The 24,864-nt window shown below is 41.7% G+C and overlaps 1 protein-coding gene across 2 annotated transcripts in view; it reads right to left on the bottom strand.

Moving 5' to 3' along the window:
* The window catches only part of LRP8 (LDL receptor related protein 8), a 173,075-nt gene that overhangs the window by 65,939 nt on the left and 82,272 nt on the right, over positions 1-24,864 (bottom strand). For both annotated transcript variants that reach the window (XM_071750086.1, XM_071750087.1), the window contains exon 3: positions 4,749-4,871. In XM_071750086.1, the coding sequence (XP_071606187.1) occupies positions 4,749-4,871 (123 nt within the window). The remainder of the gene's footprint in view (positions 1-4,748; positions 4,872-24,864) is intronic.

Below are 24,864 nucleotides of genomic sequence, written 5' to 3'. Positions count from 1 at the left end.
CCCAGGTCCTAAAACCTGGTATCTGGCTGTGCCTGCCTGATCTGGCCTAGTTTTTTCTTTTGATAAGTGAAGTTCAATGGCCCAGTGTACACGATGCCCTGAATGAGACAGCCCCTACCCTTCTCCAGGAAAAATTCTCTAAGGGCAGGGAACAGTTTATTAAGTCACTTTCCACAAAAGAGCAGTAATATCACCACACTCAGTCGTGCAGGAGATCTGGATCAAAGAAGAATACCAGAGATATAACAGCCCTTAGGGTGAACCGAGAGCTAGGAGAGGACTGTGCATCTGGGGGAGAGCAATCCCAGCAGCAATACCAACACTTACAGAATTCTGCATCTGGGCAACTTAATAGAAAACAAGGACAGAACTGATGACCACTGTGAGAGATCAGGATATGCAGCAGCAGCACACAAAGTCCCTAGGACCATAGAAAATAACCATTAAAAATCTGTCAAGTTCACATACAGCTCCCTGAACAATTTGTTACATCTACTTCAAAATAAAAAGGACTGCATGAATTAGTACTGTGTTTCAAACCAGCACCCAGGGTTTGATTTTATATTCTGTTTCCATTTAAAAATCTATTTCTAGGACTGCTGCTTATTAAACCTGCCCTATTAAGTCATTTCCTACTACATGCAATATGAATTCAGGTCTCCTCTTCCCTTTTTCTCCTTTCTAACAACCTACTATACCTTTCTGTATAATAATTTCTGCTCTTAACTAGGAGAATGTCACATAACTGACAAAGAAATAAGTGGCAAGTTTATGCTGCCTGCATTCCTCAATCTCATTATATATACAATGTCCTAAGGCAAGAGTTTGCCAGCTTAGATTTTCTCTGCCTCTACCCCTTTAATTTGTGTTCCCATCAGTGTTGTTACTGTTTGATAGCACTTATTTTTGTTTTCCTCTAGAGTGTAGTGGGGTTTTTTTTCCTTTTTTTTTTTTTTCCCCCTTTTTTTAAGTCACTGGTTAAATAATCAAAATACTTCAGAGGGAACTTTAGATTTCTTCCTTGTAAAAAAGCAGAATGATTCATTCCTTGTGCTGGCACAGCATTAGGTGGATAATACTCCTTTTGCTGGAGGTCTCTGTTAGCTCAGTAAGAAGTGTCTTCCCTTCCCCCATCCCTCAGCTTCAAGAAACAGGATGGGAAAATAGAGAGACCTCTTCCCATCAGTATAAGCAAAGCCTGAACAAGTCAGCAGTGGCTGCAGCACAGCCCTGCTGGGATCTCCAAGCCACTCGGGGTTGCTTTTACTGAATGCAATGAAAAAATTCAAAGAGACTGCATGCCCAAGCCCAAATTCCTCCCCATCCCCACCAGCAGCACAGCTAAATGGTGTTTCTTTGTTCCTTCTCACCCACCATCCCATTTTTTTTCATTTAGTATCTTTCTCAAAAATAATTTTTTTTTTCTCTTTGGAACTGAATTCCTTCTCCTTTCTCCCCCACCCTCAATCAAGACAACCTCTAAAGCTGAATTCAGTCCCTTCTGCCTGCCTCTTGCAGATAACACTAATTTCTGAGTTCACACGGTTTTCCTTCTCCTCATTTAGGGGCTCATTCTAATTCCACACAGAAACAAAAAATAAAAAAATCCCCCCCCAGATTTACAGTATTTCTAATGATGACTTCAGAGAGAACAGATCTAGCCCACAAGATGCCCCTGAATAGATCAGCAAAAGAGGGACATTTATTTGAAACCTTATTATAAATTAAATGAGAGACAATATATTCAGCAGACAGATAATAGCACAAAAAAACCTGACAGAGGCAGAACACTGAGGTTTTGTAGCAACACTCCCATGTTACATGACTAAATCACATAGACAAACTTATGGATGGGGGAGCATGTTTAGGTTAAGCTTCTGGCTCAAATAAAAAGGAAGAAATAAAGAGTTTCCTATTCATAATGACCATTTTAAAACCAAAAGATTGCACCTTCTCAAAAATCAGCAGTGTGAATATTAATAAATACTCAACTAACACCAGACCCCTAAGAAGAAGTTCTAAGATCCTACAGCACTCATCAGTTGAGAATCCAAAGGGACTTAAAGATGTCCTTACACCTGCTGTTCCCAGCCACATTCAGGGGCTTGATAAAATCCAGTTTAAAAAAACAAAAGTGCATGGATTGCAGCAGATGTCTACATCACTGGTGCAACAGAAGTCAGGCCAGCTGTGATGACCTAGCTACAGAAGACAGGTCACCCTGTCCTGAAAATCTGGGGATGGGTAACATTCCCCCAGGGAATATTATCAGGTAAAAAGCTGAGCAATTACAGATACCTGGGAAACAAAAAAAGCAAAGTACTCTTTTGGTTTTGGAGGGAGGTCACCTGAAAAAATGACACACAAACTGCCATCTTTAAGCATTAGAAATGGGAACACAAGATGACCAATCCAAGAGCACAACTTATATTTTAAAAGCACCACAAAAGCATTCAGAAAATAAAAAGCCATTTAGCAGGTGACTATATGCCAAGAGGAATTGCCCTGTTTTGATCACTCTCCAAGCTGGAAATACTCCTGAAATGCAAGTCAGCATTATCAGTGTGCTTAACATCAAATGTCCTATGACTATGGACAATGTCCCAGTGTTGCATTAATTGAGGAAAAACCCTGAATCTTGGCAGGGGTACTAGTTATTATGTCTGTCTGAAAGCCATTGATTTTATAAAGCTGTTTGATCTTGCCAGAGGTGAGAAATCTCAATCTCTCAACCTGTCCCTTCCCCAGGGAAAACTCTGCAGTGCAGGCTCTTCCAAAGGGCTGTGCTGCATTTCTAAACAGGAAAATGAGACTGTCTGAGGGGCCTGCAGTCATTCCCCAGGCACAGGGAGGAAGTTCAGCCTTGCTTTTATCAGGGAGAAAGAAAATGGGGCTGGAGAGAAGGACCATACAGGACAACTCTCCATTTTGCTTCTTGCCATCCTCTTCTTTGCCCTTAAATTAGAACTTAATGAAGTACAAATTAAAAGCAAAGTTCCTTGTTTAGTAATCCACCAGGTTCATACCCCACTGCTATCTTGACCAATTGTGACAAGAAGACCTGTACAAGAATTAACCCCACAACTGAACTGTGCCTGCTCATTACCAGGCTGATTCTGTTTCCTCCCAGAGCAGATCAGATCAGCCTTTGAGATGACACAGATTTTGCCAAGGATACAAAAACACCTGGGAAGAATGTCCTTACCCTGCAAATTAAAGGCCACAGATATCAACAGTCATAAGATTAAAAGTACTTGATCAGATTAAAACTACTTGATCTTCATCTGATTAAGCGGGAACTTCAGATCTGAATAATCCTATAAAACAAGTAAAGTTCCAAAATTCTAATTGCAGGTATTTTGAAGATCCAAAGGCAAGCTTTGCTTTTAACTGATAGAGACACAAACACTGGCTGCTCTTGGGAGTTAGCCACAAGTCAGACATAGGCTTGTACTGACTGCCCTTTGTCAAGACACAAGTTCATGCATCCATCACACACACAAAAATTATCTGTTTTGGCAAAAACTCATAACTACCCCTAACTATCTTATGGCAAAGCATGGTGAAATTGCTTGAGAGCAAATAAAATATATGCTACAGAACTACACCATAGTCTTTGACCTGGTTTCAAAGCCCTTGTATTTAAAAACAAATTAAGAATTGGTCTCCACAGGTGCTGCTAGTTTCATGAGGAATTCCCAGTTCACCCAGTAAGCATATACCACAGAGTGGGAACAAACTTCTCCCTGTGTCAAGGTGACAGTGACCCAACTCCCATCAGCACCAGGGAGACATTTCAAGGGCCACCTATCTTGCTGAACCCAGATTTCAGTCTCTTTCATGGTTTCAAGCAGAACTATCCCACCAAACTGAACAAATTACTTTCCTCTCAGGACAGCTGTAACAATCAAAGGCTCAGGTCCAGTCTCTTTTGCTATACTTAAGTTTTAAGGCTGATTTCCCCAGAGGATAAAATAAGTAGGGGAAAATAGAAGGTGAAATGGCTAGAAAAGGAATGGAAGATGATGAAGAGAAAGCATCAGGGATCTTAGGGATGCATGGCCTATAACATAATCCATGCTATGGCCTCTAACAAGAGATTCAGACAGAGACTGCAGGGAATGGAGCTGCTTACTTATTCAGCCCCTCTCCAGACAATCAGGTAGTGGAATCAGCATTAATAAGACAGCTTTTAACTAAGGAGGATACAGCAGGAGAGACAAACACATATACAGTACATAAACATGTTAATGTAGTTACTTAAGTCATTTTTTCTGTAGCCTGTATATGGCTGCAAAACTGGTCCCGTTCATTTTATGCAAGAGAAGTGCATTCATCTTTCTTAATTAGGGAGAAAGTAGGACTGGTACTAGGCTTAAAAATAAAAGTATGGGTAATTTTAAAGTCCTCTATGTGCCCCATTCTGATGAAATCCCGTAAAATACTTCCTCCAACACTGTTTCTGACTCATGGGAATCTATTTGTGGAGTACATGACTGGAAATTCAATAGAATGGCTTGTAACTAGTTTCTCCATCTGTCCAAGAAAAAATCTGTATCACAGTCTGGAAAACTTTTACATTTGAAATTGTGTTTCATGTGATTTGAATGACCTGAATATTGTGTGTCTTTCTGTTCTAAGAGAAGCAAAAGTTGACATCCTGCAAGTGTTGGGTACAACACCTCCAACTTCTCTATGCTTTCATAAGACACCATTATGAGAAACACCACTTTTCTGTGGCTACTCACTGCATGCTGCTTCTGATTCATCTGACCCATCAGGGCATTCTTCTTCACCATCACATTTCCACCTGGCTGGGATGCAGTGGCCATTGTCACAAGTGAAATCTGACTCAGCACAAGTTTTCTTTGCTGCAAGAAAAAAAAAACATGCTTGGCATGAATATAAGCAGTACAGATGAGCTCCAGTATATCCAATCCCATTAAGAATGTTACTGAATGCCCTATATTAAGAAGGATTCATTTCACAATTTATACTGCTTCTCCATGGCAGAGTCAGAAAGGCAAAGATAGGTGTTTCTTCTTGCTGGAAACTCTCATCCCTCCATTATTTGAAGTGGGTTCACTCTTTCATGCCTTTTTCCAGGCACTCAAAAACCAGGGACATAATTTTTCAAAATACATTTCTAAGGCTTTTATTATAAAAAAAACACTGCTTGCATGAAATCAAAAGTCTACGGCATGATTTACAGACAGGTAAGACAAATAAGTCTCACCTTTGGAGTACTATCATCTAAGTAATACTCATTTTATCTATGCAATCTATTAATGACTTTTTAGTTTAGCTGTCACCATACTAGATAATCATAAAGCACTCTTACAAACACTAAAAATCTTTTCATCAAATGTCAACCACTCCACACAATTTGCTTTGCTTGAATTAATCTAGGGCTTGAAAAAGATGCCAGACATGAACTCAAGCAATTAATTGGTCTATTCCCATGTGCTGGTGACAATGCTGGTGACAAAGCACCACCAGTGCCCTGTAATACAAATCAGCAACTTCCCACTACAGCACAAATTAATCTAAAGGTATCTGGTCCCCTTCAGTCCTTGGCCTCAGCATCCATGTGATCACCAGTCACTCACTGCTTTTGCAATGGTGATTTAAGACTTTTCTGCTAGAAACAGGACTATGCCATGAGAGTCAGGAGCAATGTCATGGAGTCCCTTGAAGCACAGGACTCTAGGGCTGCTATTGACCTTTGTAAGGGATCAACTTACATAGGGAGTGCTGGTGGGGAGATTTGTTCCTTCCCTCTGCAAAGCTGCTGACAACCTAATAGGATCACAAGAAAATTCAGGTAGTCAGGACCTCAGGAGGTCATCAAACCCAACCTCCTGCTCAAGACAGGGTCAGCTCTGAGGTCAGACCAGGTTACTCTGGCTTTTATCCTGTCTGGTTATAGATAACCCAGAGATAGAGACAGCACAACCTGGGCTACCTGTTCACTGCTTTGCTGCTCTCATGGTGAGGTCTGAGCCTGCTATTCTCCGTTAGAAGATATTTCTTCCAGCAAACATTTTCAGGTTTCCAGGGTTTCCTTTTTTTCTTTCCGTCTTTTTTTTTTTTTTTCTTACATGAGCTGCTGCCAGGGAGGGACCCACCTTAAATACAGATCACATGCCCACAGAGGAAACAAGGAGCATTGCTGTGTGAGGTGCTGGAGGGGGCTGTACTCATTTCCTATTATACAAACCATGCAGCTTCCCTGAACTGGCATGCAACAAGAAAACACTGCAAAGCATCACTAAGCAGCTGTACAACCTCTCAGGATGCATTTTATAATGAGAACACATATTCACACCCCTTCTGTTGCTAAATGAGCCAGATTCTGGAGGGGGGCAGGGAGAAGGGTAATTTTTCTCTTCAGTCATTCAGAACCAGGTGCTATGAACTAGTATAGAAAAAGAAAACCAATACCATACCAATACCATTTTCACACTAAAAATCCAGACTGATCTTTGCAAGTCTTTGCACATTGGTTATCAGGGGGATCAGACTTTATCCTCGGCATCTCCAGTAAGAAAACCAAAACCTGTCGAAGTGGCAATTTGAGCATCACTTCTGAGTTTGGTTTGGTTTGATGTATTTAATGGTCAGAAAAGTCTGACCAGACACAGATGGGATATGCATGCATCAGCAAAGTCAGAGCACCCCTCTGATTGATGTAAAGCTGACTGGGTAAAACATTCCCTGTTAGGGAAAGTTCATGTCATCTACAAATGAAACAATCCCACCTTCAGCCAGAAAGCAGAGACTACCATAATACTCAAGACACAAGCAGCTTAATTTTAAAAATTCATTTCATTTTATACTAACTCTCTCCACATCCTAATTTTTCACTTCCTGTAGGAAAAATGTCCTTTGAATCATTCTCTAGACACCCAAGCACAATGACACTTCCAGCCCAAAACAAACCTCTCCCTTTTTTTCCAGAATCTGAGGACACAAGCATGAGGGAGGGGGTCAGAAGCAGAAAGGAGCATAACCAGCATCCCCTCCACCACTGCCAACCTGCTCACAGCAGATGGTGGCACTGATTGCTTTGTTCCCCTGCCTCTTGGGCAGCACAATTAATAGATTGCCAGGATTCACAAAAGGGGGTGAGAAGCAGGACTGATGGTCCCGTGGCGTGGCATGGCTTGGAAGGTGTTAATGTGCTCCCCCAGTGCAGCCCTGCTTTGCAAAATGGAGCTGGGCACAAAAGGCCAAACCCAAAGATGTCCCCCCCTTGTCTACATGCCTGCCCAGAGGTCCAACAGTCCTGTGCCAGATAAATCAGCAGGATACAAAAACATTTTGTCCTTTTGTTTGAATCTAAGCTAATCTCTTAAAGGAGAAGGATGAAGGGGACAAACTCAAACCTTTCTATGACTATTTATTTATATATATATACACATATTTGTTTATATATATTTATAATTTTTTACTGTTTCTGCTTTTTAGTATTTATATTTCATACACTACATTTCAATTATTAATTTTTCTACTATTACTCTCCAATACATTGGGCCACAGCTCTGCAGCCAGACTTATTTCCAATAACAGCAACCCAGATTATTCAGTCAGAGAACACTGAAGCACTGTCTCATTTCTCACCTCTAATGCAAGACTGGAATCACTTTATTTCCAACCAGATTCACCCTCTGGCACTCAATCGTTGTGTCTCTGGGATCACAGCACAGGCAGGGAGCAGTTAATTAAAATATCAGCTGTTTTTTTCTTCCTTTTTCTTTTTCAAGTCAGATAAGCTTTTCTATTAATCTCCCAAGCTACACACCTTTCTTCTATCAATTCTCTATTAAAAATTCATTGAGGCTCACACCATAAGTTGTCAGTGGTGCATTAAAATGTAATATAAATAAATACAACTCCTTTTAGGCAGTGGGGAGGACACAGGTTCATTTTATGGTTTCACCTGGCTCAGAAATAGCCAAGTAAAATTAATTGTTCCCCTGAGATCCATTTCCTCTGCTCAGGCAGCTCTGCTCACATGTCTCTTCCAAATGAACATAAACAAACAAGGGTAAGTAGCCACAGCATCCCTGAGCTTCTGCTCCTCAGGGGGTAAACCAATACCTGGAACAAGAAAAGAGAAAGGCTGCTGAAGCATACACAGTGCCTTTCATCTTCTCCCCTGCTAGGATGCAGGGAGTGACACCAAAGAGACTGCTTTTCTTTTGCCTCTTGCTTGATTTGCCTTTGGTACCTGCTTCTTCTTCCTCACATCTGCAGCTGAACAGATGCAGCAGAAACTCCAGGGTGGGAGTCGGTGCCTGGGGCTCAGTGAGCCCTGGGCTTGGGCAGCTTTCCAAAGGAAGATTTGGTCAATGGATGTTATTCCTGCTTCTCTTTCCCCAGAAAAATGGCAAGGGGGAAAAAGAAGGTTTCAACTTTATTCAGCCATGATAGAAAAATATCCCTGTAACTGTAAAGTGCACTGCATCAAACCAACATGGTCCCTTCATTTTGCAAAGCATCCTTTTCCTTTCCATTGTTTGTGTCTCCCCTGAACTGCAAATAAGGATTCAGGGTTCATTCCTGCAGCAAATTAAAAGCCAGGAATCCACAGGGAGTGGTTTAGAATATGAACATTTATGTAGGGAATGAATAAAAAATGGAATCATTTGGGATACGTATAATTAGACCAGAGGAAATAAATATATAGTGATAGGGACAAATCTTGTACTGGCTTGGAACAAGGACTGGATGATCTAAATGTGACTCCTAACTTCCAAAAACACCTCTCTGAAAGGTCACATGCCTGACCCTAAAGCCAAATAGTTAGCTTAATCTAACTGAAAGGTCCAAAATTTATTTTTTCTCCCTCCTTCTAATAAAGCCCTACATCCTCCCAAGCCCTCAGTCACTCTATTTAACCTCACTTAACTTTTGCCTCAGTCCTAGAGGCTTCATGAGGCAGGAACATCATTACAGTTGCTCTTTGTGAGATACCAGACCCTCTGTGATTCAACATCCAACTCGTGCATTTGTTTATTCCTGTTTTGCACATCTGCAATACAAACACACTAACAATTTAATTTCTTGCTACTCCTGATTTCCCAAACACAGCTGAAAAGCAGAGAGAACAGATTTCCTCTTTTATCAGCAGACCTGGGAGCAAAGCTGTAGCTGTTCAACAGCAGCAGTGATGGAAAAGCACATACAGAAACAGGTTTTCTGATCACAACTTGCCTGTAAAGAAAGTTTAAACAAAGATATATTATTTTGCCTAAGATAATGAACCTCTAGTAATAATGGACTCCAAACACAGGATTTTAAAATTAAGGGTTTCGTTCAAACTCTGGGTTGTGCATCCAGACAGAAACCCAGGCTGATGAGAGCATCCTGGGACATGAACCTGTGAAGCCCTCCCAGACTCTGCTCTCTTCCCATTCTTCCCACCCCACCCCCCAGTAACTGTTGGCCAATTTCCACCAATTCTGAAAGAGGAGAAAGGTGTGAAAAATAAGTCTATTCCTACAAGCTTCACAGAATTGGCAGCTGAATAGAGAATAATCAAAATTAAAGCTCAGCAAAGGGAAATGAGAGCATAAAGGGGGCACTGGGATGAATCTGTGGCATTTTCTGCCATCCAGATGAGGCTGTGCAGCTTCTGCACCTCATAACCAAGGTAAGTTTATCACAGAGGAAAGAGACAACTAGGGATTAAAAAAAAATGGCCAAAAACCAAACTCCAAACCCATTGAAAACTGGCTTCATTTGTTCTGCTACCTTCATTCCTTCACACAAATCTCATTCCTATTTTAACTCCTGAATCAACAGCAGATCTCCCATCAAACTGTGTCTGTTCTCATTTGAGGTCAGTCTTCAACCTTCTTATAGAAACCAGTTCGCCCAGGCTGCTGTAAAAAATAAAATAAAGTAAAAGACCATACAATGAAAGTTTTGCTGTGATCCTTCTACAGTAGTAAAACAGCACCATGCTGTAGGATGTCAGAATTGGATGATGAGAGGTCAGAAAGGGAAACTGAAATTCATAAAACTATTTCATTTCACGCTGGGAAACTTCAATGGCAACTTTGATCAGCAGTTAGCAGAGCTGCTAACAAGACTCCAGATGAGAAGAAGAAAAGCAGCATCACACAAGTTCAGGAGCTTAAACACAGACCATTGCCATCACTCAGCCCTGAGAAATGCCAGTGGCAGCTTGAAGTATAACACAGGACACAAGAGAGCTCTTCCCAGAACAAAATGCATCATTATTATGGCTCACTCTCCACCTCTTAAAGACCTCAATTAATCCAGTTTCACAACGAGTAAAATACACCCTAGCTGAATCATTTGCTTGGGCCAAGGAGGTTTTCTGCTTACCAAGAGAAAGGTAAGGGGCTGGGCTCATTACTGAGCCCTTGAGAGAGATTCTGGGCTATGCAAAAACTGGCAGCAAACAGATTGTCTTCAGCTTCTGACCTCAACCACCCTGACATTGTGAATGCCACTTTCAAACAAAAATCCCCAGCAATACAAGCAAGCAATTTTTACTTTTTAATTCAGAAGTATGTTCACCATGAATCTGATATATACCCCCTCACCCAGAAAACTCTTGCAGCAGAGACTGAAGCCTAATCATGTACTTTGCCTGATCCCCCCAGCAGCCCCTCTGCCAGAGGCAGGGAGATGGCTGCAGGTGGCTTGGCCACCATCACTGCCAAATCCTTGGCTTGGGAAATCCCAGGAGAGGGTTGGTTTGCAAAAGGACAACAGGAAAGATCTGAGAGTTAAAATGTCAGGAAATTCTAGTGGATGTGGACTATCAAATCCTTTTAATTTTCATATAGCTAAGGACACTGTGAAGTTCTGAAAGGGAATATTTAACCACTCACTGAATCTGGCCACTTTTTTTTTGATGCTGCTATCTCAGCAAGCCATCACATTTATAAAGCAAGATTAATGAGATCACCTCTAACAGGCAGTACTCAGACACAGACCACACTCCCTTTGATACTCCACATGAAACACATTTTAAAGAAACTTCTCCACAAGCCACCCTGAACCAGCCCCTAAAACAACAACGGATTGAGAAGCCTAGATCAGAGGGTTTGGGACTGCTTGAAACTGCTACTGCTGTAACAAAAATATAAACAGGCAGCTGCAGAGTTTAAACTAGCCCTGCTGATCAATGAAATCTAATCAATTAAATGAAATATAGAGATTCCATCTGTGATTTTCATTTGTATCTAAGGTATCCACCTTTCTGCATTTTAAACGGCAATGTGTGTAACCCCCTATTAAAAATTTATTTAACTACATTTTCAGTTTAAAATAAGGAAAATGGCAGCACCTAATTACAAACTCTGAAAAGCAATGGAAAACACAGGAGGCTGAAACAGAATTTTCTTCTCATGTCTGAAATAAATGTGACTTCAACTAACAAGTACATGTAGCCTTTCTACATCTACTCATGCAATCAAAACAAAACTGAAAAAAATTTTTCCCCAACTCATCCCCAGGTTGCTGCTGCCGTTTCAGATATCAAGAAGGGGCTATTGCTGTTTTTTCCCCAAATATACAAGTCTGCCTAATGAATGCAGCATTTGTCCCTACAAACCATGCTCCACCAGTAGGACAGGCAGGAATCCCAGAAGAGAATCCAAGGAACAAACGACCACTTGGACTGGCATGTTCCTTCAGGGACATTAAAGGTCTGTAAAAGGTACCACTTGGGTTTCAAGATGAGTTCTCCTTTGGATTTCAAAGGCTTTGGCTGGCAGGGCTCAAGAGCTTTGTCTTAGGGAGCTTCTCAACAGGGAACAACCCAAGCAGAGAGGTCAAGCACTGCCTCATTTCTGAGGAATGTGCTCCATGCTCCTTCAGGCAAAGCTCCTTCCAACATCTGCTCCCTCCATTTTTTTCTTTAGCTTTCCCAGTTATTTGGTTTGGGGTTTTTTTTAAGATCCACTGTTGAAGCATCAGTCATTTTTTAAGCTGTACACAAAATGTTACCTCTAGGAATCTACATCATCTCACTGTTCAAGTCTCTGGAGTTTTTTTAAAACTAAACAAACCTACAAGAAAACCAACCCACCGCCTATTTTACTTGTAAACTGGAAAATCACATCCTTCTGGCAGAAGAAGGGGAAAAATGGACAGAATTTCCTATCAACATCCTTAATACATTCCCAGCTTTGCTCAGGACCAGGCTGACAACCCTGCTCTGCCTCCAGTCACCTCTGGATGCTACCAAGCAACCTCAGTGCAGTCTGGCAAATTGTCAGTGTCCAAACATGCTCAGTGACAAAGGCTCCCTGATGCTCATTCTCATACAGTGACAAGGAGGCTACAAAGTGGAAAGACAGGGTTGGGCTTCAGAAAATGTCATTTCTGTTACAAGAAAGATTAAGCAAGTACGGAAGTACTCTGCCAAAGGATTATCAGAAAACTTGAGATCTGAGGACTTGAAATGAGCAAGTCATGCCTGTCCTCTATCACAAGGTACAAGGACACACACATTAAATTACATCCCAAAAGCCATGCAGCAAATCTGTGGCATTGCCAAGGATCTGACCCACACCTTTCAGCTCCATCGGCTTGGGAGGTGCCTTAAACCCAAGAAAAAAATTTCCTCTTTATGGAAAAGAGCAACCATTGTTCTACTGGGGAAGTTGAAAATGCTTCCAGAACTCCATATTGCTGCAGTCACGACCTCTTCAAAGAATTTGGTATGCTCTGAGTTACCCATTTGTTTCTAAATATTTCTTTGACTAAAGCTGGTCTACGCTGACTTTTGCTGACAGAATTGCCAGCTTTGTCTGTCTGCTTTGGAGTTTGTTTTGCTTTCTCTTAACAAGAAGCAAGACATTGTTGCAAGAAAAAAAGCTCTTGGGTGGCACCTACGTGTATGTTATTTCGCAATGAAGGACGTTTGCAGATTCCCCAAGAGGCACTTGACGTTTTTCAGAGTATTTCTGGGAATTAAACACTAGGGGCCATATTCTATCCTGACAAAACCAACGAAGCCCATGAATAATTATTGGCCTCAGTGGTCTCTGTGCAAAATTGGATGCAGATGCTGTTACGACACCCTGGGATGTCTGCTTTCAGTATAAAGCTCAGCCCAAGTCAGTTATGTGCTTCAAGAAAGCATCTGTAAGTGTCTGACAGGATGGTCAGAGAGATATAAAAGTGTTCCTGGACAGAACCTGAAAACACTGAAAAAAAAAAAGATCCTCAGACTGGGAAGCTTGGGAGTGATCCCAAGCATTGGAGTCTTCAGCCTGGTATGGTGCTGCAGCCCCTGGAGTTTCAAAAATCTTTATATCCCCAAATTATTAATGGTTCTCTCTCTCTCTCTCTCCATAGAGAAGTTAAACTATCAACACCTTGATTAAAAAAAAGCCATACTTCCTGAGGACAAAGCAGACCAAAGGACATGTAGCAAATACATTAAGGCAGAAAAATACGAGTTGTGAATTTAAGTTCATGGAGCAATTTTCATTCCCACCTACAAACACACCTATGGCTGGTGTGACAGTACCCAGAAAAGAGAAGAGCTATACTTTGCCTTCAGTCATTCAGAAAAGGAAAGAGAGGAAGAAAGTTAAGGACATATGAATGCAGATCCTTTCACCAGGGAATACAGAGAAGGGATATAAGGAAAGGAGAGCCTTCTTGTATAAAATTTCTGCCCTATTTGATGTTTTTAAGGAATATTCCTTTTTTTTGTGGGTGATGGTAACAAAGGGCTACTATTTATTGCCTGGGTAATGCTGTTGCATTCAAACACTACAACATAAATATTCCAGGGGAGACACCATGCTGCCAAAGTTCACAAGCAGGAGGTAAATCCAGAAGTCCCAAACTCCACATGTTTGCCACTTCACTTCCAGAGCCTGCCCTTGCACAGCTGTCTGTGCTTTTCAACAGGGGCTGCAAGAGAATAAAACACATCTGCCAGGAAGCAGCAGCAATTTCACTGATCACCTTTGCCACCAACAGCAGAGCAGTGAGATTATGCACTGCAAATCCCCAAAACCGCAGGCGAAGTCTTTTCCCGCTGCAACTCAGCCTTAAAAACAGCCAGAAGGGAAATGTATATACCACTAAGCCTTGTTTTGCAGAACCTGGCGTGGGTCCAGGCTGCATGCTGTTACTACAACTGTGTGGAAAAACAGCAACCTGATATTTACACCTGCAAGCTCTGTGACTGTAAGCGCAGTAAAACACACACACGCACGGCATTGCTAGAAACAAGTATTAAATGTTCCCAAAAATGTGCTGGTTGCCAACAGCCCAGGTATCTCTGATTGGGAATATAAATTACCCATATCCAATGAAATCCTGGTAACTCAGCAAAAATCGGTGCAAACCTCACAACCCCTAATAATCCAAAGAAAAGAAAAAGGGAAATAAAGGAGGAAAAAAGCAAAAGCTCTTCAGGAGTCAAGACGAATGACTGAAATCGTGGACGTGAAGACTCACTCCTCTCCGTGGCAAAAGGATGCCTTCTGTTGGTAGGAAATAGAGAGAGGGTCACAGGTCTGGGATGACTGAGAAAATATTGCTGGTTCTGTGCACAACCCCATGTGGGTGGCCTCAGGGGAAGGCCACAGGGGTCTATGTTCCCAATTAGAGAATTACATGTGCAGCAACACACCTGAGCATTTTATTTGGCAGCCAAGAGCAGTAACAAAGCTGTTACTTTGCTTGGTTGTACTGCATTTATTTATTATTAGAAGCATGTAATGTCACTTCTCTGCATGGTCCAGTTGCTTAATATTGGATCAGTGCTGGCTTTTTTCCCCCTTGTTCCTACCTTAATCAATAAGCTGCAGCGTGAAAAAAAAATGTGCTATACGGTTAAAAAAAAAAACCACATGCTGGAATTTAATTTTCTGAGAGACTAAAATACTACAATTAAAAAGCCCATTTCACAGTCTTGGAAGAATGAAGGGTCAATAACAAGGAAAGGAGTGGGAATTTGTCTAAAGACTTAATCCAGTGTTTTCAGCTCTATTCTAATTTTCTATTTGCTTTGGTTTTAGCAAGATTATGACACATTTTGGAGTAAAAATTATTTTCCTAGGATTTAAAAAAAAAATTTATCCCCTTTTTACCATTGTCCCTAATTCTTTAACTGCTTCAGACAGAAAAAACAGAAATGGAAAACAGAAAGCAGCAATTACTATGCCACAGAAGAAAAAATACACACAGAAAAGCTCTGCACCATAATATACACTACCAAAAAGCATTATTATGTCATAACAACATACATGGTATAAGAAGCTGCACTGAATTAATTGGGTAGCAAAACATCAGGAAGGTCCAAGATGACAGAAAAAATTTAGACCCTGGTTCTTAGGCAGACCAGTGCCACGGATGTCCCTGTGTATGTACCTGAGAAAATCTCTTTTCCGCAGCTCTGTAAAGATGACGTGAATTGCATCCAGTGACTAATTTGCCAGGAATCTTGCTTTTTAAGACCACTGAATCAGAGCCCTGGGAATTGTAAGAGATTGCACACAAAAGCATTTTCAAAAACGTCTCCAAAGCCAGCATGGTTTCAGACTGAACAGCAGGTTCATCCTCTGATCCAAGTCTGTTACAGCGGAACAGTGCCAAACAAACGTCTGTTAATGCTCTGCCAGGAAGCAGGAGAGGATGGGCTCTTGCATTACATTAAGTGAAGTGGTCAGGTTAAGAGTTAGGCATTGGTCATGCTGTTCCTCCATTCACGCCCAAACCTCTTCACTCATCATCATGTGTTGTCAAATTCTTTTGTGCATTGCAATATTAAACGCTCGTGCCCCAGGGATGCAAAATGAATAGACACAACATGGAAATTATGATGCATACAACAATACCCTTCAACCTATTAACAACTATGACCAGGCTTACTTATTCTGAGCTTCCTAATCATCAAAGCAAGAAGACATCAACAGCTACTGTGTCACACTGACAGGGCCTTCAATGGCAAGTGTGGTTCAAAGGTCCACAGGAAACATAAAAAGACTTTGTCTTTTCATGTAAAGAACAAAGGTACCATGTGGCACAGCATCACACGTGCAATTAGTCAGGAAAGTTAATACAGCAGAAGCAGATGGTGGAACCATGTCAACATTTTCAGTGGGCACATTTCCCCTTACTCTCAAGTAGCTGCAAACTGAGGTCATGTGGGGAGCAGCAGGCAGACTGTCAATAAGCTGAACCCCACCAGGGACCAACGTAACCATTTTGTGTACCTGCGTGAGCTATCTGTGTCCTCCCACCTCTACTGGCAGAGCTCCTCACTTTCAGCACTTCACCACATCCCCACACCACAGAATCTCTAACCCTGGTTGCACTGGGAGATGCTGACAGGGAAGGGGAAATTAAAAACACCTTCTGTGGCTCTTTCTGCTAATTTCCGCAGCCAAATGCTTTACAGTTTGCTCCCATGGTGCAGCTACAGCACACGTCCCCTCCAAGTACTCCTTACACTCCCAAAGAGCAGCTGCTCCTCCTCCTGACACTTCTCACCTTCCAGCCCTAAACGCAGCTAACACAGGACAGGAAAAAAAAGCTTCTTGTTCACTGATCACACTGGATATGGAGAAAATGTGAAGAAATGCAACCAAGGAATCACTGTGGTTTGTGTGACTTTGAAGTAATGAAGCCCTGCACAGCCTTCAAAGTCTCCTCTGCTGTTACTGTCAACAAGTTCTGCCCAGTTCTCCAGCTCCATACCTCATGGATTTCAATGGTACCCAGGTGAGGACAGCAGGAGCTTTCAGATCTCCAAGTCATTTAATTAAAATAAAATGAACAATCAGCAGATAGTCAAACTGTGTCTATGGTTCAGCCACTACAGCTGCTGAATTCTGCAGGCTTGGGTCCAATCTGATTTCCTTTAAAGCTCCTGGCAACCCATTAATTAAAACACGTTATTTACAGCTTCCAGGGGCTTGAATCCATGGGATGCACTTGATGGAATCCATGCAATTATGTACAGTCATAGTGAGAGGCTCCATTCCTGCTCCTGCTCTTCTCTGCTCCCACACTCAGTTGTTTCCTTCCCCACGGGTTGTCCATGTGGAGCTGCTCAGCCCGGACCCTCTATGGTACCATTGGCTGCCCTGGGAATGAGCAGGAGGCAACAAAGGACCTGGGAGCCTCTTGCTGGAGCTGGAGGAGTTGCAAGGCAACAGCACAGGAAGGACAAGACAAAGAGAAACCAGTTTGCCCACTGCCTCTGAAGACAAACAACCCCCCCTTTGTGCAAGGAGGCATTGATTAATAGAGCTTCCCCCCCAGTTTAAGATACCAAGCCCCTTCCAGCCAAACACAAGCAGCCCAAGTGAATGGAGTATCCCATGTTCAGCCCTATGCAGAAGTCCATCCATCAGTGCTTTGTGGCAAAACATCAGCACTGAGGTGATCCTAAAGCAAACCTGGAGGATGTGTAGTTTAACTTACTGAATAAGCAATCCCCATGTTACTCGTACAGCAGCACCAGCTGCAGACAGATCTCTACTTTCAGAAGGAGTTTTTTTTTTTACTCCATTATTAAGTAGTCACACTCATCAGCAATTCCCTTGACTTTGTAAGAAAAAAGAATCTTAAAACATATATTAGAAGGTATGACTGACAAGCATAACAAAGTCTACTGTGTCTTTGAACTGATTTCCAAAGGTGATTTTTGAGAATAAAAGGAATGCAAAGTTCTATGGAATCATGAACTTTTTACTGTTTAAGTCCCACATGAACACTGCTAAAAGATCAAGTACTGTAAGCCCCAGACAGCTACAAATACAATCCTCCCAATGATTATTTTTTTTCCTCCCTCTATGCATTTCTTATGCTTTTTTTTTTTTTTTTTGTGAGGTCAGTGACTTACCTATGTAAAGCTTATGGAAACCATCTTTAATGAGACATAAAAAGGAAAAAACTCTGTGAAAATAAGCTGCTATCAAAGCCTAATAGCTTTCTTCCAGCAATACAAAAGTGGGCTTTGGCCTTATTCTCCTGGGGTTCATTCACAATTGAAATGAAAGCAAAAAGTGAAGAAAGCATTTCTTGGATGATGCAGAGGCAGCTCTGCAGATTTCAGTCTAATTCCAAACACCCAACCTGCCTGCACCATGCCCTCAGCTGGTGTGAGAAATGGTTTATCTCCTCTGAAGTCACTGCAGCTTTTCCAATTCAGATTAGCTCAAGCCTCTTTCACCAAGAGGTATTGCTATAGCATATTGACATTATATGAGCCCAGATTTAAATGCAGCAAAGGTATTTTTTAACCACAAGAAGCCTAGAAACACAAGTTTTTATCAGGCTTGGCTCTGGATTAAGTCTTTGCCACTGTGATTTTAAGAACTTCTATCAGTGGTTTTTATAGGAGACCAGTGACCATGAAAATGTCTCTGAGATTATTGTTTCAGTGTTTTCTCTTTTCCAGCACTGCCCATTCTGTACTGGGTCACAGGTGACAAATGTACAGGATGCACAGAAACTCTTTCTATGCAGGACAGCTGGAATGAAATGCCAGATGTTTGACAAGAAAGTCAGCAACATGTTTTTTGAATGAATATAGTTATAATAGAGTCCTAAATTTGCAACACCTCAGTTATTTTCTGGGTCCCCAGCACTAACACACTCTAAAAGCATTAATCTGTGTGTACAGTTTTACTTCACCAGGATTTTGTTTTCAAGTTCATCTTGTAAGCCTGTTACATGATATTTACTGACAACACTGCAGGCTACCACTGTACTACAGTTGAATAATCCACAGCCCCCAGCTAATCAGTACCCTCTAGAAATTTAAAAGTACCATCAGAACCAAAAAACGAGATCCAAGGGTGAGGATTCTGCTTCCAGCAGAAGGGACAGCTTCCCCAAACCTAGCATGTCAGAAACCAAGGAACAAGCAGAGCACTCATTTTCATTTGTTCCTCTAAAGTCATCTCTAAGTAGCAGAACAGGTAACACCATACAAAGACCATGGCTAGAAGATAAAAGATTTTGTAACTACCAAACACAGTTCAGCCTGTCACAACCAGAACTGGGACCGGTGAGTAATATCAGAATTAAACTTCCCCTCTGTAAATGGTTTCCAGTCACCTAAGTGTTACCAGGACAACTCCAGCAACCAGAATGCAAATTACCTTTGGGATACCACGGTAAACTCTGAGCAACTCACCAACTCTGCATGCAAATTTAAATCACAACAATTTAAATGACAACTGTGTAAACAGCAGAAACTATTAAACTATCACAGGAGTCAATGGTACTATAGTCAGGAAAAATGTTACTGGAGGGAACAACAAAACAGAGCAAAAGGAGGAGGAGACACACATAAAAAAGTTCAGACTTGTAATTCATGAATACCAGACAAGGGCTTCCCATTCCCTAGGAAACATCACTTTTTCCCTTGACTTCTTCTTGTCCTGGATATCGACAATAAATAAGTCCCCACGTTGGGGCAAAACTTTGCATGTAAGAAAGCCAGGCAGCTCTGGGTGCCAGGAGATGCCTGCTTATAAACAACCCTGGAGCTGTGCATTTCAAGGATTTTATTTCCGACAACTGCAAAAAAAGGAAGAAAATAAAAGAAATACACCTTCTTTTGCCCTTGGCAATGATGTGGGAGGCAGACTTAAAACTCAGTGTTACAGAAATATTCTGGATGCACAAAACCTTTTGCAAAAATGCTGATAAACCAAGCACAGCAGCAGCTATGGTACGGGCTAGAAAAATTAAGATAGTAAATAGCTTTAGGGGGTGTAACTATAAGGACCTAAGAATTTTAAGGTACATGACAATCTCAGGGACTGAAATATGAGAACAAGGGGGGATGGGAAACATAGGAAGCTGCACTCCCCATTAAAGCTAACATAATTTTTTATTATCCTGTCAGAACATTTTTTTACTGGAAAGCCCCAAACACTTTACAACTAGAACATACAATTGGAGGCAGATTTTCTGGAGGAGATCAGTGGTGTCCTCAATTTTAAGCTTCCATCAGCATGTAAATTCCCCTGAAGCTTCTCATGAACTGCAAGGACTAGAAGAGTTCTGGCCAAACCCCTTCCTCTCCATCTTGTCCTATCTTCATGGAGACAGTGACAACAACAAAAAAACCCAATCAAAACCAAACAAAAAAAGCCTCAAAGCCCTGCATTTTGGTGGAAGCAGACTGAACTGGACTCCTTAAGAGCAAGCAGTGGGGCAACAGGAATGAGAAACACAGAAAGTGAAATAAACCAGTCAACTACCAGAGCACCAACAGCCATTTAAGTGTTACATGTTAGGTACATGAATAAATAAAAATTAATAATTAGGGTCCCTATTCCTCCAGCAATACTCTCAAAATATTCCTGACAGGAGGTCTGGACCCTCTTGGCTGCTTTGCAGATCCCACACACAAATGAAAGCCAGCACACAAGTCCTGCTGTCCACAGCTCACAAAGCTGATTGGGTGTTGCTGAAGTGTTCACAGGCTTTTATTTTTCCTCTTACAGCAACACATATCGAGTACTTGGCTACAAGAGGCTTTACTGATCCAAGTATCAACTGCAGAGAGCCAAAAGCAAGGTACCGTGAGCCTGACTGTATTGATCACCCCCTTTCCTTTTGCTCAGGTGAAACCCTTTCTACCAGACTAATAAAATGGAGCTTTAAAGTAAAAATTCTCATTCTCCTGCCACATTAAATTCTTGTTGGATATTCTGTATAACCAGGCAGGAGCCTCTGTTAGAGCATGACAATTTGCCTGCTGGGATTCTCTGTGTGGCTACAATCACTTGAGACCTTGATCATTCCATAGATGATGATGTTGGATACAACCTCCCATTACTAGTCCTTTCCTTGGCCATCTGGGAGTCATTGCTTAAATCCCAGAAGAGTTTATTTCAAAAATCAAGAGAACTCTGTTCATGTCTGTGCACTAAAAACCTCTCACATTTTATAGTATATGAACAACTAGAAAAGTATTTTGTAGATCCTACCACGTATGATGCTGGTTGGCCCAAAGATGCTGGAGTATGCTGATCAAAGAGGACTCCAAAGGGTCCTGGTATGCAGTCATCAAGAAATCTCTCATGTTTTGGGTCAATGAGGTGTCAGAGACTGAGAAGACTCACTGGATGCTCAATTTGACAGTAAAAGAAGCAGACTGTATTTTCCCAAATTCTGTAAACTCTGGAACTCTGTAAACTTTGCTGCTAGTGCAAGGAGCCAGGGAGGGCTGTGGTCACCATGGCAGAAAGGATGGATCTGATGGGAACCTAGATCTTTAGTGATGACTCAAGATAAGATAAAAATAGGATCAGGGTGGGCTATGTGAGCCAAATAATACTTGCAAAAGGGGAACAGGAGTACAGCAGAGCATGACAATCATCAATCCTAATGACAATGTGCTGAAGCAGCTGTGCCCTACAGCAGGACCCTCCAGGGGCTGAATAGCTACATCAGCAGGATATTCAGAACCTGCCAATGATTTTCACCATTTTTTAAATCTTTGAATCAATCTGGCAGCTGACTGAGGTTACAGATTTCAGAACTTAGGCTTTCCAGCTCGTTAACAATTTGTCTACTCCTTCACCCTCCCTTCCCATTTCAAATCAAGATGTAAGTTTTAGCACAAGGCTCTGGCCACATCTCTTGTATTGATCACTTCACTTATACCCTGTTCCAAAAGACACTACACTTTGTAGCAGAACTAAGCTTAAATGGAAAGCTCACAACTCCAGCCAGAGGCAGATCAGTGTCCTGCTGTGCTCTACTGTGGTCTCTGGACTCCCTGAAACCTTCTGGCCATCCAGAACACAGGAGAAAAGCTAGAAATAGTTCCAAAGATCAACCTGCATTCAGAAATGCTCTCCTGCTGGAGTGGCCACTATGAGGAAGGAAGAGCTCCTTCACTCTGATGTCCAGGCTTTACACTTTGAGGTTCTGTGTATCTGCCCACTTGCTTAACAGCTTCAGATCATAAAATCTGAAGTCTCTGTAGCTCTGAGGAGAAACCATGCTGCCCTTCAATAATTAGACAGTCCTTCATAAAGTTACTGAAGCACTAAAACCAAAATTTTAAAAAAAATGATTTCAGCACTGTCTTGAAGACAAGAATCAAAGGAAAGCTGCTTTCAGAACACTTGCCACATCCCAGGTTGCTGCTGGCACTGGAGACACAGCAGCTCAGGGCTGTGTGGTACCACAGGGATGCTGAAGAAGGCCAACCAGAAGCATTGCTGACAATTCCTTCCTTCTCAGACTGGAGGAATGCTGGATCCCAGAGACACTTCTGTTGCATAATCCCTCTGCAAGTCAGTAAATGGAATAAAAACAGAGTCCTTCACTTCTCTGTCAGGCCTTAAAAACTACAATAATCAAGGCCAAGCAGGCAGATGAAAGAGCACTATGCTCCATCAGAACTCCCCTGCTCGCCACCCATTCCCTGAAGGACACAGCTCCCTCTGATTGTTTGAAAGGGACAAGGGAAGGATTCTTCCAAGACATCCTGCTTCACACCATGGGAAGAAGATGCTATTCCTGCACATCCACAAACTAAAGAACACTTCTAACTGACTGGGAGTGGCACAGGGCTGAGCCATGGTGTAACACAGGAACCTGGTCCTGCTTTCAAGCCAGCAGTAAGACTGTAATTATCATCAGCACCAGCTGAAACCCAAGTACAAACACACAGAGGGTTTCTTGCAAGCTGACAAATAAAGGTGAGAGAGAACAGAATCAACTGAAATCCTCACTCTGAAAAGAAAAAGGGCATAAAAAAAGATCATCTACTTTGTGACAGCTCTAAGGAGCAGTTGCTAAGGAGAAGCTGCGTGGTGCTTCATCTCTTCCCTCCATTACCAAGTGTTTGTTTTTCCAAAAGCAGAAGATGGGAATGAAGAAAAACAAATCTCTTGGAAAGCTGCAAGAAGACAAGAACTGCAAATTACTGTTTGGTTCTAATCACTCTGTCCTACAGGACTCGGCACTGGGAAGATCAATCCCAATATCAATACTCAGCAGGTGCCTCCTCTGATTTCAGTCCATGTGCACATTTCTTCATTAGTTGCCTCTGGGAAAGGAACATGGAGACAAGAGTCCATGTGCATGGCAGGGAAATAACTGCACACTGGTTCCGATGCTCTTCACTTCTCACACATTTATTTATTTTTGCTATTACGGGCTAAAAATAAGCAAAATAATCAATATGAAGTTAAAACCATTGCCAGGTCAATTCCAGCTCAATTCCAGGTATGGGAATCACCTAACAAGTATCCCTGGACACACACAGCAATTTAGAATTAAATGATACATTAATCAGGACAGACCTAAAAACAGCCACCACCACCCCAAAAAGCAAACGAGAAACCCAAATCCCAACTGACATCAAATATGGAGCAAATGCAAAATCAAAAAGGCAGAAGTTCCTTCAAACAGCCATATGCTTGACAGCCTCTCCCTTGAAACTGCAGCCACTGGTCAGGATGCCTTTTTCCTTGTCATTCCCATGTCCAGCAGAAGCAGGTAACACACAGACCTACCCATCCTCCCTTCCCCTCCAGCTCTTTTTAGGAGAGAGGTGGTAGGGAAGAGTGGGTTGGCAGAATAATTACAAGAGAAGGAAGGGGCCTATGCACCAACAGACACCAATGTGCAAACGTCTATTCTTCTGGAAGAATAAATGACTCAAGGATGTAAAGCTGCCAACAGATAGCAGAGCAAAATCACTTAAATAATTAAGAAAGCACCTGATTCTCTGCCTTCTGAAAAAGAAAAGTTTCTTTTCTCACAGAGCTGTCTCCCTTCCTTTCCTTTCCTCATCTCTCAGTCTGTAGCAGTTCATTGTAGGATAATGAACATTTCACTTTGTTCCTGGGTCAGGGAGGTCCTGCCAGACAATTCAATTGGCAGGTGAATTTTAAATAGGTCAGAACTTATAGTAAGCTGTGAAAATGAGAAGCAGCTGATTGGCCCTGGGAACAGAAAAGAACAGAGGGGACTTTCAGAGTATCTGTGTCTCCAGATAACCTTTGTTATGTAATAGAGATGCCTTACACCTTTTTTTTCTTCTTTTTTCTTTTTTAATAGAAAACTGTGCCAAGGTTTGCTAACAATGGAGTAGCTGGTTTTCAAGGAGGAACATGGTGAATGCCTTGGGTCCTGACCCCAAGCCAACAACTGTGCAGGGGTTGTGAAGTTTGGTTCTTCCCTGAAGCCACATGCATATTGTAGAAGTTATTCTGGAGATAGGTGAATTTATGCATAACTTATACACAATGTCTTCAAGCTCATGGCAGTTTTCTGTAAAACATCAAGTCCTTTCCTGACACAATTCAAACATAGGTTCATAATTTAGATCACATCCTCCTCATCCACAAATCAAAATATGTAAATGTCAGTGCTTAAATGTGATGTTACAATGCTCTTAATTTATTATCTATTAATATTTATAATCTATTAATAAAATATGCCCCTAATATGTAAAACACAACTGATATTGGCTACTGGCTGTTTAGAGGCCACTGTTGAAAACTGTATCCTCTGAAGAAATCCTTACTGATCAAAATCCAAGCCAGAAGGCAAAATCCTCCTGCTTTCCCAAGTCATGCTGTGCTTCCAGACGTAGCCTGGAAGAGCATTCCTAATGGAATTCCTCTGCTGCTGAGCAAGAAGAAAGAAGCTGTAAAGCAAGAAATGGAAAGGCAGAGACACCTGCTGCTGCCCTTGCACTCCCAAGTCCATTTTTCCCTGCACCAGCTTTCCTGCTTTGAGATCAGAGTGGTTAACAAGTTTTTAAATAGCAGAGCAATAGAAGATCTGAGATTATTTCAGCTTCAGGCCTGCCCTTAGAGATCAGATATTATCTAAAAACTAATAAAAACATTCAAATCAAAC

Source organism: Heliangelus exortis, chromosome 8 (assembly GCF_036169615.1).
Source record: "Heliangelus exortis chromosome 8, bHelExo1.hap1, whole genome shotgun sequence".
Taxonomy (NCBI): Eukaryota; Metazoa; Chordata; class Aves; order Apodiformes; family Trochilidae; genus Heliangelus; species Heliangelus exortis.
Note: the sequence above shows the minus strand (reverse complement) of the source record. Positions and strands in the feature narration are given on the sequence as shown.